Source organism: Biomphalaria glabrata, chromosome 7 (assembly GCF_947242115.1).
Source record: "Biomphalaria glabrata chromosome 7, xgBioGlab47.1, whole genome shotgun sequence".
Classification (NCBI taxonomy): domain Eukaryota; kingdom Metazoa; phylum Mollusca; class Gastropoda; family Planorbidae; genus Biomphalaria; species Biomphalaria glabrata.
Genome location: NC_074717.1, coordinates 22,861,895 through 22,880,027, shown reverse-complemented (window position 1 = coordinate 22,880,027; position 18,133 = coordinate 22,861,895). Strand labels below are relative to the sequence as shown.

The 18,133-nt window shown below is 37.6% G+C and overlaps 2 protein-coding genes across 2 annotated transcripts in view; both read right to left on the bottom strand.

Moving 5' to 3' along the window:
- Positions 1–1,694, bottom strand: part of LOC106050671 (phagosome assembly factor 1-like) — a 35,395-nt gene extending 33,701 nt beyond the window's left edge. The window contains exon 1 of the mRNA XM_056035228.1: positions 1,507–1,694. Within this exon, the coding sequence (XP_055891203.1) occupies positions 1,507–1,570 (64 nt within the window). The 5' untranslated portion in view covers positions 1,571–1,694. The remainder of the gene's footprint in view (positions 1–1,506) is intronic.
- A 12,505-nt stretch (positions 1,695–14,199) lies between these two features.
- Positions 14,200–16,509, bottom strand: LOC129927116 (uncharacterized transmembrane protein DDB_G0289901-like). The gene is made up of 2 exons (XM_056034338.1): positions 16,430–16,509; positions 14,200–16,174 (listed from the first exon to the last, which is right to left on the bottom strand). Exons 1-2 carry the CDS (start codon positions 16,507–16,509, stop codon positions 14,200–14,202), a joined length of 2,055 nt encoding a protein of 684 aa, XP_055890313.1.
- Positions 16,510–18,133: the final 1,624 nt, after the last annotated feature.

Sequence of the window (18,133 nt, the reverse complement as noted above, 5' to 3'; positions counted from 1 at the left end):
AAGTGGCAAATCAAAATGAAATTAAAATTTTGAAATATCATTAGCAAATTACGAAAAACTAAAATTTTTCTAATTTTCTTTAAATGCTCCCGGCTGTAAAGTTTTCATCACAATAAGCTTTTGAATTGATCTAGATCTATCTAGTTATAGAACTATAGTCTAGATTAGAAAAAGAATCTTCAGATTTAAGATTTAGATCTATTTAAGTATATTTCTTTGAAAGAATATTTTAAATACCTAGATTTACAGATTTTAGCTTCTTGTGTCTCAACATCGACTGTCCAAAAGAACTCCCAAGCATACAGTTCTTTATTATATTTTATGTTCATAATCAATGATATTGGTATAAAGTATAATAAAGAAGTGATTCATTCAATTTCACATGTTTTAGTGTACACTAATTTTATTTTACTAATGTAAAAAAAAAAAAAACAAGTATTATTGATAAAAGATCATCCTGACCGTAGTGAGATTTTAGTACATGAAAATAGTGTGGTAAGTTTTAAAGGGTCGTTGACTCGTTTCATCATCATCATCACTCCTTTGAGTTCCTCATGGAACATAGGGCCTCGACAAAAACATGCCACTCTACGCGGTCTCTTGCTAGTTTTTTTATGGTTTCCCAGCTCTTCCCGGTCCTCTCGGCTTCTTCAAGTACACTGCGTCGCCATGTTCTTTTTGGTCTTCCTCTGCGTCTTGTTCCCTGGGGGTTCCACTCTAAGGCCTGCCTAGCTCTGTTGCTGTTATCTTTTCTAAGGATGTGACCAATCCATTTCCACTTCCTCTCTAAGATCTGCACTTCTATATTTTCTGTCCACTCATCAGTTTGGTGTTGACTCATTCAATCATAATAAATTTGGTATCATTGGAAAGCTGAATGAATTTTCTAAGTGTACGGTTAAAAAATTTATTTTAAGTAATTTGAAAATTTCTAATTTTTCTGATTAAAATATTTTGGACATAGTAAGAGTATTTTTTGTCCCACTAGCCGTTAGAGGAACCTCTTATCTTTAGAATAAACTCAAGAAAATGTCATATTAAAAACACTCAGTTATAAATAATAAAGCAATGTCTTTTCTTAGGATATGCTTAATTTCAGTTATGTAAAAGCTTAACAGGAAATTATTTTGATGTCAAATTGGTTTTTAGATCCAAAATGGCCACCTGTGAGAGTACCTAATCTAGTTACTTAGGCTTAGGGCTTAGGGGCTTAGGCCCTTAGGCTGACTTAGCTATTTTAACTATTTACTACAAATCTAATAAGATCTATTTATATCTGTTACATCATGATCAACTCAAGTCTCAACTGATAAATATCCATTAACTTATGTAGCTAATAACAACTAGATCTAGATCTAAGTCATGACGATAGGTGTAAAAATAGCAAATAGTCGATCTATAACATTAACAGGGCTGGATTTATGCTTCATACGCAGATTAGAAAGAGAAGAAAAAAAATAGGTCAATGATCTTTTTACTGAAATTATGATTAAAATTGTTACCTACCCAGAACAAATTCCCATTGCTCGTTCCCCAGAGACCTTTCTGGTACGACTTCTAGGTCGAGCATCTTAAACGTTGTTCAATCAAACCATTAGTAATAGATTAAATACATATAATTCGGAGATTTCGATAAATCGATAAATTTCAATGTTTACAAAATTGTTAACTGAGCTCTCGCCATATTTGTTTTGCTTATGAGTGATAGTGTTATTTAAAATTTTGAATCAGACTTTGAGAGATAATGAAACCATAAAGACACGGAACAAATCACAACTCTAAATATTGGCCAACATAAACTTCATCGGCCTTAATTAGCTCAATGGATATAAGTAGCTATAAAATAGAATGTAATCAATGTATAATCTGTAGATCTTTATGATATAAAAACTAACTTCAATATAATTATAGAAAAATTTTAGATTAGTATTTTGAGTCAAAATTGTGATAAAAACTATGATTATTACTAAAAAAAAATAAATCAGATTCATATATCTTATCTTATATAATACAGACGTTACTTCAAAAAAGAAGATGATTACGTCCTACGCGTCATATATACAAGAACTCTTTTATTTCTAGTTTGGAGTATAATATGGATTATCGTGACTCTAGATTCAACAACAACATATAACTGAAATTTTGACGGAGCGTCTGTATTTTATAAGATGTAGGGCATATTTGTGTGACTGATCAGTAGGCCTATGTGTAGGACTATATGTGTATTGGGTGTGACAAAATATATATTAGGCTACTTCGTCAGGGGAAGGGGAAAGAGAGGGGGGGGGGAATTTTGTGACTGTTTTTTTTTCTTTAATTTTGTTAATTGTAGGTGAGCTTTTAATGTCAAGCCATCACTTGCCCCAGCGCAAAAAGGGGATTTTGAGTTTAACCCCCCCTTTTTTTTCCAGAGTTTTTTTTTTTTTTTTTTTTTTACTTTAACCCCTCTCTTCAATATAAATCTAAACAAAAGACACCAAATTCTATGAGCGTAGCCAAAATATTTTTTAGTTTGAAACCCCGATCCAGAGTGTTTTAAGTTTAAAACCCCCGTATTATTTTTATTTTAATTTATTATAGAATTCACACAATTTGTATACGAATTTATTACTTATGTTAAAAATAAATACTAATTATTTATATTTCAACCTATTTTTAGATTATTTCGCCCCCCCCTCTAGTATGTTGGCCGATTGGTGGGGTCGGGAGGGGGCGATGGTATCAATCCCGCCCCCCCCATACACTTTCGAGTGGGGGGGGGCGGTCCAATTTTTTTGTAGAAATCACAGCTTGCTAATAGAATCAATGTAATATCTATATCGTATAGACTTGTTATTGATTTTTTAACCGATCTTTATATTATGTCGTTCCCTGTTTGCCGATTGGTAAAGGGGGGGGGGGCGAATACCTCTACTGCCCTTCCCACCTAAACCCTTTGAGTGGGGGGGGGGCGGTCCTATTTTTGTGGAGAATCATAGTTTGTGAACAAAATTAGTTGAATTAATATATACATTTTATATTATGTCGCTCCCTTTCTGGTATTTTGGCCGATACGGTGGGGTAAGGAGGGGGCGATTGCATGTACTGCCCTCCCCACTTAGCCCCCTGAGTGCTGGGGGGGGCGGTCCTATTTTTGTGGAGAATCATAGTTTGTGAACAAAATTAGTTGAATATCTATATAATATAAACTACGTATTGATATGTGACCCATTGTATATTATGTCATACCACAATCTAATCTCAAATAGTATCATTTGTAAATTTAAATGAAAAAGGGTTGTACAAGGAGGGAGGGGCGATACATGCAATCGCATTTCCCCCATCATAATTTATATACACTATAAATTAAATTCTTATATTGAGTCGCCCAACCCCTATTCTTTAATGCCAAATGCAATCTTTAGCAGAAATTATTAAAGGAGCGAGGATTAATCGTTTTCACTCTACCGCTCCTCCCATTTCCAGACAGAGTTTATTTAATTTCACATGAATTTATCATAATTATTTTAAGTAAGACTATGCATTGGAAAAGTTAGAATTCAAACAAAATTTTTCAGTATTAGAGCCATGATTGAGATGAGTTATAAACTCAAATAATGTTTTCATAGTCGCCTTTTACCAACCTTTACTCAATCTGATATTTTTCTAGTTAAATAAATTTGGGACTATAATTCACAATTTATACACTGAACTTATTGAATACTATTTATTGAATTATTTTTTTTTCGGCGGCGATCCCCAAAGCCAAAATCTAAATATGTGGAGTATCTTATCTTTTCAAGGAACAAATCGGTTTTATTTGCAATGTATTAAGGGCCTATAAATTCATACTAAAATAATTTTCAAGTACAACATTATTCAAAAGGTCCTTTTTTAATAGTATGAATAATGAGCTTCGAACTCCATTGATGAATAATGAGCTGTAGATGTCAGGAGAATACGTTTCTGCAGTGAAAAAAGAAGAAAACGCTTTTGGCGTCGGGGCTTCGCCCCGAAATCCATTGATGAATAATGAGCTGTAGAAGTCAGGAGAAGGCCCTTCTGCAATGAAGAATGCAAGAAAACGCTTTTGGCGTCGGGGCTTCGCCCCGAACATCCATTGATGAATAAAGAGATGTACTTGTCAGGAGAATGCGTTTCTGCAGTGAAGAATGCAAGAAAACGCTTTTGGCGTCGGGGCTTCGCCCCGAAATCCATTGATGAATAATGAGCTGTAGAAGTCAGGAGAAGGCCCTTCTGCAAGGAAGAATGCAAGAAGACGCTTTTGGCGTCGGGGCTTCGCCCCGAAATCCATTGATGAATAAAGAGCTGTACTTGTCAGGAGAAAGCGTTTCTGCAGTGAAGAATGCAAGAAAACGCTTTTGGCGTCGGGGCTTCGCCCCGAAATCAGTTGATAAATAAGAGCTGTACGTGTCAGGAAAATGCGTTTCTGCAGTGAAAAAAGCAAGAACCCCACAAGAGAACCTTATAGCGCTGCCCCAGTTGTTTTGTTTTTCGCTGAAGGTTGAGAAATGCTGCTTTTTTATAATTCTAATATATATATATATAAACATATATATATATATATTTATGTATGTATATATGTGTGTGTGTGTGTGTGTGTGTGTATGTGTGTGTGTGTACGCACGTTTATGCACAGGGTTAGGGTTTACTGGGCGTTAGGGTTAGGGTTTGGAAAAAAATCGCCCCCCCACTTCAAAGTTCTGGATCCGCTAGTGCCCAGCAGTCACCAAATCCATGAGCGTAGCCTAGAGAAGTTTTGAATTTACACCCCCCCCCTTTTTTTCTCCTAACAAAAGGAGAAGCAAAGCTACAATGACTAAATTTCACGAGTGTAACCAAATTAGGGTTATCCTCCTCCAATTAAAAAAAAAAATAAAGCAAAATTATAGTTACCAATTGGAGGCGCGGTGGCTGAGTGAGAAAGCACTTGGCTTCCCGGGATCGAATACTGGTGAAGACTGCGTTTTTTATTTTTGGTATCTTTAGGGCGCCTTTGAGTCCACCCAGCTCTAATGGGAACCTAGTGGCAGTTGGGGAAAAGTAAATGTGGTTGGTCGTTGTCAGGGGCAAACGGGCAAATGTCCGATGGGCCGGTACCAAATGGGCCCGTCTTGTCGCGACCAAAGAAAAAAAATTCAATGCAGACAACTTTTAAAAAAGTGATAGCAGCAAGACCTAAAGGCCCGAACACGTTTTCTTGTTTTTCTTAAAATTCTTATTACAATTATTTTTGTTTGAATTTCAACAAGAATATAAAAAGAAAATACACTATACACTGTACATATTATCATTTGCAAAACGTTAGACCGTACTTTCTGCTATGCTCGAGCGGCTTGAACTGCTTTGATGTCTTCGAGGTTGTGTTTGGCCTAATCATTTTGCTGGTCGGCATGGGCCTTTGATGGCACTCCCATTTTTTTTTTGCTCCTCCCCCCCCCCCGGTCTTTTAATGGTTCAATGAAATTTAACCAAAAAGAGGGAAGAGAGAGGTTAAGTTAGAAAACATTGATATAGCGCAGCAAAAAAAAAAAATAGGCGCGACTATTAGCTCTTTAACAATGCTTAATAGAACTTAACTTTTAATTAACTTTAACAGTAAAGTTTAACACATACACACTACCGCGAAATTGCAAACCACCTAACTTATTCACAGCTCAATATGGGTATAAAGCTCTACTTTCTGCGATTTTAAAAGAACAAGGAAGTTTCTTTTTGTTTATTTTTAATAAAATAGATCTAAAATACTACACTTAAGGCTTACAAAAAAAAATTAATAACAAGATTACAAAGAGAGTTTGTGTTACACAAACTCAGAGGCGGCCCCCGTCGAAGTCGGATCCCTGTCGGATCTGCATATTCGCAAATAATATTCAAGAGGTGATTTAATTTTGATGTAAAATGTTTTACACGTTTCGGATGTTCCTTCAGAGTTGAAGATAATTACTTCCTAGTCCAAACCTCCCGCAGGACGACGGGGGAAGGGAGCGGGCAGGGTTTGAACCCTGGGCCATCCATAAATCTGAACGACAGTCCAGCGCGCAAACCGCACGACCAGGCAGCCATCCGATGGTCAAAAGTAATAATGTTTCAAAGATTCATTTGCCGTAAATTTAAATTTAAATTTAATAAAAAAATAGTAGATTAGTTTTAGTATATTAAAACATTACAATATTGATCAAAACGTTTGGAAATGAAAATCTACACTTTTTTTTTTACACTTTAAGTTTAGAAATTGAAATTCTTCATCTTAATCTAGTCTATTTTAGTCTAAACTAGATCTAGAAATACTCTAAAATAATTTTAATTAGAATATAAATCCAGATCTAGATATACTGTAATAAAAATCTAGATCTAGTTTAAAAAATCTAGATTAGATCTAAATCAAGATATCATTTCTTTTTTAAACGCGAGTCACATAACGAGGCTTAATAAACATTACTATACCGAGTTCTTTTTTCATTTCATTTGAAGAATTAATTCCATATAACGTCAGAGGGAAAAAAAAACACTACGTCACACGGCCTAGCTAGACTAAAAATCGCCTTCATCTATAAGAGCCATTTATCGAGTGTTCATAGACTTAGGTGCACCGAGTGCGTTCTTTAAGCATTTCATTTAAAGAATTCATTCCATATGACGTCAAAGGAAAAAAAACACTACGTCACACGGCCTAGCTAGAATAAAAATCGCCTTCATCATTACGAGCCTTTTATCGAGTGTTCATAGACATTGGTGCACCGAGTGCGTTCTTTTAGCATTTCATTTAAAGAATTCATTCCATATGACGTCAAAGGAAAAAAAAAAACTACGTCACAAGGCCTAGCTAGACTAAAAATCACCTTTATCAACACGAGCCATTTCTCCGAGTGTTCATAGACATTGGTGCACCGAGTGCGTTCTTTTAGCATTTCATTTAAAGAATTCATTCCATGTGACGTCAAAGGAAAAAAAAAACACTACGTCACACGGCTTAGTTAGACTAAAATATGTTTTCATTAATACAAGCAATTTTTTCGAGGGTTAATAAACATTGGTGCACCGAGTGCGTTCTTTTAACATTACATTTAAAGAGTCCATTCATATGACGTCAAAGAAAAAAAATTCCATTACCTCACAATAGGCTAGTACCGGTACCATAAAAAAAAATGTCTTTATTTACACGAGATATTTAACGAGCGTTCATAGACATTGGTGCACTGAGTTCTAATAGATATTATTTAAAAAGGATCAAATCCACATTGTTTTTGCGTTTTGTCTGTCAGTCGGTCTGTCCGTTATCTTGATATAAAAAAACAACTAAAAGTTATTAAAAATTGATTAACCTTTATTTTACGTTTCAAAACATCGCAATAATTTTTAGGTATGAACACAATTGAAAAGTTTATATAATAGATTGTTCCGGATGTTTGTATAAATAGTAAAAGAAAAAGAGAATTTCAGATAAATGTAATACCGTTAATTAAATTTTTTGGATGGTCTCGTATAAAAATTAGATGTACTACAGCCACGTGGAGAGATTTTCATACCTTACTTTGGTGTTTGGATTCTGTTTTCCTTAAAAATCGGAACATAATATTAACGATAATTAGATTTTTTAATGTTTTAGGTAGAAAGTTAAATGTACTGTAAGAGAGTAGTGAGTTAAAATATTTTTCATAAAAATCCGTAAAAACATTATTTCGTAAATGAGAAGATTATTTGTTTATTAATTAGAAGAGGGAGTTCAAACAATTATTTGGCGTTAGTAGATTTTTAAATAAATTCGGAAATTTCTGGCGACGATTTGTAAGAAACAAAATCCGGAACTTTCTTTATCGATTACAAAACTTCTATGTTATGTTTTACAAGAAAATTAAATGTCTAAAAAGTAATTTTCAGTAATCAATTCTAGTAAATTACTTTTTTTAAAAGCCTTATGCGATTTCAAACAATCATTAGGCATAATTCATGTTTTATAAAACAATATCCGGAACATTTTTACACTTAATGAAATATAAGTCAGTATAGAGATTATGATTTAGCATTAATATGCTATTTACATAAAAAACGGAACAACATATTATTGATAATGTGTTTTTGCAACGTTTAAGCATGGAAATTGAATGTAATATAAGTTAGAAGAGCAAACAAACATTTGTTGGCGTTGATTAGTTTTGCACAAAAAAATCCGGAACAATCAATTTTAGATACTTAAAACTATTGAGATGTTATGGGAGGAACATTAAAGGGTAAATCAGATTTTCAATAGCTTTTAGAGTTCTAGTTTTTTAAATCTAATCGTGACGGACAGACCGACCAACAGACAAAACGCACAAAAATAAGCTTCTTTTATTCGGATGGGGGCACTAAACAAAAAATAAATAAAATCTGATTTTTAAAAAAAGTTTAAGGAATTGGTTTAGCACCTGATCATGTTGCGACGTTACGCTACTGCACGAAAATCGCTGCATAAAAAGTCCATTTAAAAAAATGTGCGTGATATTTACATACAAAGTGCATTATTAGCCTTTATAAACAAACAGAAATGTTTTCTTTTAATTTTAGCAGCTAGTTGACCAGAAAAAACGTCTTTAACTATTATTTGTATTTGTTGTAAACATTTCCTGTACATTTTAAAAATATATTTGACTTAGTGACACTGAAAATACACAAAAATTGTCCATCTTTGTTAGCATATTGTAACCTTGCCTCCCTTACATTTACGTAATTGTTTTAGAATTGGTGTATTTTTATGAAAAAATCGCTTGCATAATTAATTTTATAAATTAAACGGTTTGCTTTTAGAAAACCAAAAGTAGCCGTTGCACCTAAACTTTTCAAGCCGGATTTAATGATGAAATAATATTTTTCATATCTCTTCTAGTTTTCGAGATCTGAGTGTGACAGACGGACAGACGGACAGACGGACAGACGGACAATTTGCACAAACCTAATAGCGGCTTTTTCCCCTTGCGGGGGCCGCTAAAAAATACATCTAGATCTAAATCAATGTTTATACTATTATAATAATGGCAAACTTATGCTAAGTAAGTTAGTATGAAGTCATTAATGATGAAAATTATTACAATAATTAAAAATAAATTATTGCGCTGTCACATCCGATATTTAATGAAAGGGGATTTATATTTTAAATAATGGGTCATGGTATATTCATATATTAATCGCGTTTTTGAGAATTTACTAGGAGGAAGCAAGAGCTTTTCACATTAAGTAAGTGCCTCTCTAACCGTTCTGCTTTCTGGAATGGGTTGCCTGAGTCAGCTAGGAAAACCAATGATTAAGCATATTTTAAGTCACAGATCAATATGCATGACTAGATTGACACATGAAATCCCCGGGGGATCGGAATTTAGTGACTGATTTTTTGCTTTGATTTTGTTTATTTTAGGTGAGATTTTAATACTAAACCATCACTTGCCCCAGCACAACCAAAGGGGTTTTGAGTTTAAACCCCCCTACCAGGGGGGTTCGAGTTTAAAACCCCTACCAGAGGATTTTGAGTTTTAAACCCCCTATCTGGAGTTTTTGCAGTTAACTCCCCCTCTTCTATAAAACAAAACAAAAAAAAATGCAAACGAAAATCCCCTAATTCCAAGAGCACAGTTAGGAAGATTTTGATTTTAAAACCCCCTCTAAAATTTACGATAAACCCCCTCTTCAACAGAAAAAGAAAAAAGCTAATTACGCACTCAAAATGTTATGAGCGTAACTTAATGGGTTTTGACTCAGCTTTAAGTTTAAATCCCACTTCAGCGGGGTTTGAAGGTAAAAAGAACCTCTTAAATAATAAAAAACAAAGCAAATTATACACTCAAAATGTTATGAGTGTAGTCAAAGGGGTTTTGAGTCCCTCCAGTGGAGTTTGAAGCTAAAAAGTACCTCTTTAATATAAATAAAAGCAAATTACTCTGAAATCTATGAGCGTAGCCAAAGGGGTTTTGAGTTTAACCCCCCCCCCCGCCAGGGGTGTTTGAGGCTAACAAATACATCTTCAGTGTAAGAAAAAAAGCAAATTAAGCACTCAAAATGCTATGAGCGTTGCAAAAAGGGGTTTTGAGTTTAAACCCCCATTCAGAGGGGTTTGATGCTAAAAATACCTCTTCAATATAAAAAAAAGCAAATTACACACTAAAATTATTTGAGCGTAGCTAATCCAATCGGGGTTTTTGAGTTTAAACCCCTCTTCTACAGATGGCTTTTTTTTAAAGTTTAAAGCCCCTCCAGATGGTTTTGAGTTTAAATCCCCCTACAGAGAATTTTGAGGTGGAAAACCCCCAACAGATTATTTTGACGATAAAACTTCTCTTTTCGATATAAAATCTAAAGCAAAATACAGTCACTTAATTCCAAGAGCGTATTCAAGAGAGGTTACACATTTTTACCAGTGGCAGGGCTCCATTAATAAACTGCATTGAATAGTCATCTGCCGAAATTGAAAAACACTAAATGTGGCTCAACAAAGATGGCTAAGACAGATTTTAAGAGTCAGTTATAGAGATCGGGTCTAAATCAAGGAAATTCTATTCCGAACTGGGAGTCGACCCTTTTGTAAGATTGTGAGAGAGCGACGCATGAGGTTTGCGGGACATGTTCTCCGACAAAATGAATTAGGCATAAGAAGAGTTGCAATAATATCCTAGTACAACTTGACGCCACTCATTCATGGAGGTCCCCATGGCAGGTGGGAAGAGGCTTCAGACGATACCAGTGACAGATTGTTATGGAAACAGCTTGACGGCAAATGCGCCGAACGTCAGTAAGAATAGCACATTAGGTTTTTGAAATAAAACTTTTTAATAGCAGGAAAATGCAGTGTAGATACCTCAGAATATGCATTTTGTTGGCTTTCAATACCAGAAATAGTGCTTGGAGGCGGGGCTTCGCCCCGCGCTGAGGGAGCTACTAGCGCTCCACAAGACCCCCTTGCTAGTAATGTCGGGGAGTCTACAATTTTATGGAAACAGCTTGACGGCAAATGCGCCGAACGGCGCGGGAGGATCTTGACGGCGCATTTGCCGTCAAGCTGTCTCCACAAAATCTGTCACTGGTATCGTCTAAAGCCTCTTCCCACCTGCTCTAAGGAGCCCCAAAAAATGTGTGGCGCCAAGTTGTACTAGGATGTCATCGCAACTCTTATTATGCGTAATTCATTTTGTCGGAGAACATGTCCCGCAAACCTCATGCTCTGTCACAATCTTACCAAGGGGTCGACTCCCAGTTCGTAATAGGATTTATAGGATTAATAGGAATTAGGTTACTGTAGTTTGTTTTAGATTTTATATCGAAAAGAGATGTTTTATGGTCAAAATCATTTGATGGGGGTTTTAAACTAAAAAATCTCTGGAGTTATTGTATTTATTTTTAAACTCAAAACCCCATTTAGCTACGGTAATAGTATTTGGTAACTGTAGTTTGCTTTAGAATAATATTGAAGATAGAGGTTCTCCACCTCAAAACGTTCTGTAGGGGGATATTAAACTTAAAACCATCTGGAGGGGTTTTAAACTTTAAAAAAAAGCCATCTATTGGAGAGGGATTTAAACTCAAAGTCCCCAGTAGGCTTGGCTACGCTCAAATAATTTTAGTATGTAATTTGCTTTTTTTTTTATATTGAAGAGGTATTTTGTTTTAGCATCAAACTCCTCTGAAGGGGGTTTAAACTCAAAACCCCTTTTGGGAACGCTCATAGCATTTTGAGTGCGTAGTTTGCTTTTTTTTATACTGAAGATGTATTTTTTAGCTTCAAACCCGCTGGCTGGGGGTTTAAACTCAAAACCCCCTTAGCTACGCTCATAGATTTTAGAGTGTGTAATTGGCTTTTTTATATTGAAAAGGTATTTTTTAGCTTCAAACTCCGCTGGAGAGGAGTTTAAACTCAAAACCCTTTGACTACACTCATACAATTTTGAGTGTATAATTTGCTTTGTTTTTAATATTAAAGAAGTATTATTTACCTTCTAACCCCGCTGAAAGAGGTTTAATCTCAAAACTGAGTCAAAACCCATTTAGCTAAGCTCATAGCTTCAAACTCCGTTGGAGAGGAGTTTAAACTCAAAACCCCTTTGACTACACTCATACAATTTTGAGTGCATGGTTTGCTTTTGTTTTTCATATTGAAGAGGTATTTTTAGCTTCAAAACCCCGCTGAAGGGGGCTTTGCACTCAAAACTGTGTCTAAACCCATTTAGCTAAGATAGCATAACATTTTGAGTGCGTAATTTGATTTTTCATATCGAAGAGGGGGTTTATCGTAAATTTTGGAGGGGGTTTTAAAATCAAAATCTTCCTTAACTGTGCTCTTGGAATTTGGGGATTGTCGTTTGCATTTTTTTGTTTTGTTTTTAGATTTTATATCGAAAAGGAAAGTTTTATCGTCAAAATCATTTGTTTTTTTAAATTCAAAACCCCATTTAGCGACGATCATAGAATTTGGTGACTGTAGTTTGCTTTAAAATAATATTGAAGAGAGAGGTTTCCAACTCAAAACGCTCTGTAGGGGAATTTTGAACTCAAAACCATCCGGTGGGGTTTTAAACTTTAAAGAAAAAAGCCATCTGGAGGAGGGGGATTTAAACTCAAAACCCCCTTTGACTACGCTCATAGCATTTTCAGTGCGTAATTTGCTTTTTTTTTAATATTGAAGAGGTAATTTTCAGCTTCAAACCCCCCTGGCAGGGGGTTTTAAACTCAAATCCCCTTTGGCTACGATCATAGATTTTATAGTGTGTAATTTGATTTTTTTTATATTGAATAGGTACTTTTTAGCTTCAAAACCCAACTGGAAAAGGGGGGGGGGTTAAACTCAAAACCCCTTTGGCTACGCTCATAGAATTGTGAGTGTGTAATTTGCTTTTTTTTTATATTGAGAGGGGGTTTATCGTAATTTTTGGAGGCGGTTTTAAAGTTAAAATCTTCCTTAGCTGTTTTCTTGGAATTTGGAATTGTCGTTTGCATTTTTTTAGTTTTGTTTATAGAAGAGGGGGATTTAACTGCAAACCCCCTGGTAGGGGGTTTTAAACTCAAAACCCCCTGGTAGAGGGATTTGTATCTCAAAACCCCCTGATAGGGTTTTTTAAAATCTCAGAACCCCCTGGTAGGGTATTTTAAACTCAAAACCCCCTGGTAGAGGGTTTTTAACTCAAAACCCCCTCGGCTGTGCTGTCATAAGTGATGATTTAGTATTAACATCTTACCTATAATAAACAAAATCAAAACAAAAATCAGTCACTTCATTTCATTTCGATTATTATATTAAACCATTTTAACTTAATATTAAAGGGTTCTTGGAATTCTCCTGAAATTATCAAATATAAGAAAAAGTCATGAAAATCTCTTGAAATCATTAAAATCTTCTAAAAACTGATGCAAATCTCCCTAAAACAGACAAAATTGTCATTTCGGGATATCATTCAATATGGGAAACGCCAATCCTACTCGCGATTAAAAAAAAACAAAAACAAAACGGCATTGTCAGCTTTTATTTAATAAAAATGTAATAATAAGCCGAATTTTAACCAAAACAAGAAGTTCTAATACTTAATTTACTTTAATAGTCACTGGCATACAATATAGATTTATATCTATTTCGACCTCTTAGAAAAAAAAAGCGATATTTTGCTAGTCGATAGTAAATCTAAAAGGCAGATCTGAATGTTTATCGGCTTTTTGTTGGAAAACTACTATCTACTGTAGATGGCTCGTAAAGTTAATTTTTGACAGTGATTTTGTACTTAGTAAACTATAAATAAAATGCAAACACGAATTATTTTCTAATACAAAGTCTTAATTTTCACTTATTTATCCTTATCACAACCCAAATTAGGCCCCGCAAAATCCGTTTCGCATAGGGCCCCGCAACCTGTAGGACCGCGCTGATCGCAATTAATTAATTTTGTTTTATATAGAAAATGTACTATGCTTACAGGAGTTAAGCCTTACGTAGACGATTTTTTAAAAGTAGGCTTACTTGAATAGGTCTGCGACTAGCTTGTTAGCCTTCCAGGCTCCAGACTTGTTAGCCTTCCAGGCTCCAGACTTGTTAGCCTTCCAGGCTCCAGACTTGTTAGCCTTCCATCTTGGAGGCTCCAGACTTGTTAGCCTTCCAGGCTCCAGACTTGTTAGCCTTCCAGGCTCCAGACTTGTTAGCCTTCCATCTTGGAGGCTCCAGACTTGTTAGCCTTCCAGGCTCCAGACTTGTTAGCCTTCCATCTTGGAGGCTCCAGACTTGTTAGCCTTCCAGGCTCCAGACTTGTTAGCCTTCCAGGCTCCAGACTTGTTAGCCTTCCAGGCTCCAGACTTGTTAGCCTTCCAGGCTCCAGACTTGTTAGCCTTCCAGGCTCCAGACTTGTTAGCCTTCCAGGCTCCAGACTTGTTAGCCTTCCAGGCTCCAGACTTGTTAGCCTTCCAGGCTCCAGACTTGTTAGCCTTCCAGGCTCCAGACTTGTTAGCCTTCCAGGCTCCAGACTTGTTAGCCTTCCAGGCTCCAGACTTGTTAGCCTTCCAGGCTCCAGACTTGTTAGCCTTCCAGGCTCCAGACTTGTTAGCCTTCCAGGCTCCAGACTTGTTAGCCTTCCAGGCTCCAGACTTGTTAGCCTTCCAGGCTCCAGACTTGTTAGCCTTCCAGGCTCCAGACTTGTTAGCCTTCCAGGCTCCAGACTTGTTAGCCTTCCAGGCTCCAGACTTGTTAGCCTTCCAGGCTCCAGACTTGTTAGCCTTCCAGGCTCCAGACTTGTTAGCCTTCCAGGCTCCAGACTTGTTAGCCTTCCAGGCTCCAGACTTGTTAGCCTTCCAGGCTCCAGACTTGTTAGCCTTCCAGGCTCCAGACTTGTTAGCCTTCCAGGCTCCAGACTTGTTAGCCTTCCAGGCTCCAGACTTGTTAGCCTTCCAGGCTCCAGACTTGTTAGCCTTCCAGGCTCCAGACTTGTTAGCCTTCCAGGCTCCAGACTTGTTAGCCTTCCAGGCTCCAGACTTGTTAGCCTTCCAGGCTCCAGACTTGTTAGCCTTCCAGGCTCCAGACTTGTTAGCCTTCCAGGCTCCAGACTTGTTAGCCTTCCAGGCTCCAGACTTGTTAGCCTTCCAGGCTCCAGACTTGTTAGCCTTCCAGGCTCCAGACTTGTTAGCCTTCCAGGCTCCAGACTTGTTAGCCTTCCAGGCTCCAGACTTGTTAGCCTTCCAGGCTCCAGACTTGTTAGCCTTCCAGGCTCCAGACTTGTTAGCCTTCCAGGCTCCAGACTTGTTAGCCTTCCAGGCTCCAGACTTGTTAGCCTTCCAGGCTCCAGACTTGTTAGCCTTCCAGGCTCCAGACTTGTTAGCCTTCCAGGCTCCAGACTTGTTAGCCTTCCAGGCTCCAGACTTGTTAGCCTTCCAGGCTCCAGACTTGTTAGCCTTCCAGGCTCCAGACTTGTTAGCCTTCCAGGCTCCAGACTTGTTAGCCTTCCAGGCTCCAGACTTGTTAGCCTTCCAGGCTCCAGACTTGTTAGCCTTCCAGGCTCCAGACTTGTTAGCCTTCCAGGCTCCAGACTTGTTAGCCTTCCAGGCTCCAGACTTGTTAGCCTTCCAGGCTCCAGACTTGTTAGCCTTCCAGGCTCCAGACTTGTTAGCCTTCCAGGCTCCAGACTTGTTAGCCTTCCAGGCTCCAGACTTGTTAGCCTTCCAGGCTCCAGACTTGTTAGCCTTCCAGGCTCCAGACTTGTTAGCCTTCCAGGCTCCAGACTTGTTAGCCTTCCAGGCTCCAGACTTGTTAGCCTTCCAGGCTCCAGACTTGTTAGCCTTCCAGGCTCCAGACTTGTTAGCCTTCCAGGCTCCAGACTTGTTAGCCTTCCAGGCTCCAGACTTGTTAGCCTTCCAGGCTCCAGACTTGTTAGCCTTCCAGGCTCCAGACTTGTTAGCCTTCCAGGCTCCAGACTTGTTAGCCTTCCAGGCTCCAGACTTGTTAGCCTTCCAGGCTCCAGACTTGTTAGCCTTCCAGGCTCCAGACTTGTTAGCCTTCCAGGCTCCAGACTTGTTAGCCTTCCAGGCTCCAGACTTGTTAGCCTTCCAGGCTCCAGACTTGTTAGCCTTCCAGGCTCCAGACTTGTTAGCCTTCCAGGCTCCAGACTTGTTAGCCTTCCAGGCTCCAGACTTGTTAGCCTTCCAGGCTCCAGACCTCAAGTTGGAATTCCGACTAGAGCGACTTTAAAAAAAAAAAATTCTCTTTTGAAAAGGCAGCACGGAAACCTTCCACCTGCCCTCCCTCACCCACAACTGCTCCAAAAAAAGTGATTGGTCCATAGCGCATGAAAGTTGCGCTAAAAAAAAACAATTAATACAAATATTTCTCATCACACACATTTGCTATTGTTAGTCTAGATCTATTACAAATTAATTACAAGATAAGATAAGGATATATATACATATATTTTTAAAAGTGTTTTTTGTTTTAGTTTACTTGTTTGTCTGCTCCAGGTGCGAGCACACATCCATGCGTGACACCACTACTGATCTCAAAAGGTGCTGATTGGACTCCATTGAATGTACATTTTGTTTTCTCGTGCAAGCACTCAGTGCATTTCAGTAGTTTGGAAGGGCATCATTTTTTAAGTAGTTTGAAGGGACCTCTTCTGCTCACCATGTCAAATGCTTTAGTCAAATCAACAAAAACGTTTGAAAGGGATATGTCTCTCTGAATTTCTCCTTCAGTAGTCTTAGAGAAGATATCACCACAACAGCACAGAGTATCCTGCACTCTGTCTGGCATTGCGGAATAACTGAAAAAGACAGTACGCTACTTTTCATTGGCACAGACTACAAAAGAGCTTACAGCTCAGCAGGGACAAGCTGGTTAGATGAAGAAAAATAATTGGCATTTTAAAAAATATGGACCTAATTTACAATTTATTGACTAGTAGTAGTAGGAATTAAAAACAACAACGCTCATTTCTCTCATTTCCATCCAAATTTCAACGATCTTTAAAACCCTCAAGAGACGAAATGCCAGACTGAAAAAGCCATTTAAATGTACCAGTTGTCGTATTAAGAGAATGATTAGGCCCCAGCAGCATCGCATTAGATTACTGGTCAACGATTGGAGTGATCAGTAGGGCCATATATATTTCCAACACCCATGTGAAACCTTAGGCATAGGCAAACTAGGCAGCCTGGGGCCTCGCACAGAAATTCTTTTTTAGAGAAAAAAATTGCGAAACGGATAAATCTCAAACAAAGAACTCTATTGCTCTATTGTCTAGGCTACTTGCCTAGCTCGAAGTCACTTCTACGATTCAAGGTTTATTCGCGAATGTTTAGATCTACTTGTTAGACTACCTATGCTAGAAGACCAATGTTTCATCCTTTTGTTGAGATGTCCAAATGTTATTTCTAGTCTGGTGATCACGAATCGTCCGTGAAGCACATCAGTGCTATCGGCGCTATATGAGTTTAACTTATTAGCTGATTTTGATTTAGATACAGGACAGTTTATAATTCATTGCGTAGTTTTCGGTCTTAAGTTTTTTTTCCCATTTCATTTGGTGCCACCCTATTCACTTTGCCTAGGGCTTCCAATTACCTAAGGCCGGCCCTGGGCTCTCACCGCATAACAAATCTTTAAATCCAATGGACCATTCTAAGGCTTCATTATAGATAGTAGAAAGATGTTTCTAGGGACCGGATAGCATCGCGTCACGGGACGAAAATTGTCTGCGGGTCGTATGCATTATTGCATTGGGTGATTATTTTTCTGCCACCACTTCTCATCATTTAAAACATCTATCGTCTCCCTAAAACATTTATCGTCTCTCTAAAACATCTATCGTCTCCCTAAAACATCTATCGTCTCCCTAAAACATCTATCGTCTCCCTAAGTTGTGTTCCTCCTCTACCGCCCCCAACCCACACCCATTCATCATTCTATTACCAAACTACCGCTCATCAAAAAAAAAAAAAAAAAATGGCGGGGGCAACAACAAAATCAGGTGTCGAAATATCGCTGATATTTCACGACGACAAAATCAATCGCGCATTAAAAAAGGAAAAGACGTGCAACCCTAGCGGAACAGACATCACGTATTGATCTGATGATCTGTCGGAAGTCAAACACGTAACAAACATACTGGTAGGCAGCAGACGAGTCTAATCGGAAGTGAGCGTGGAA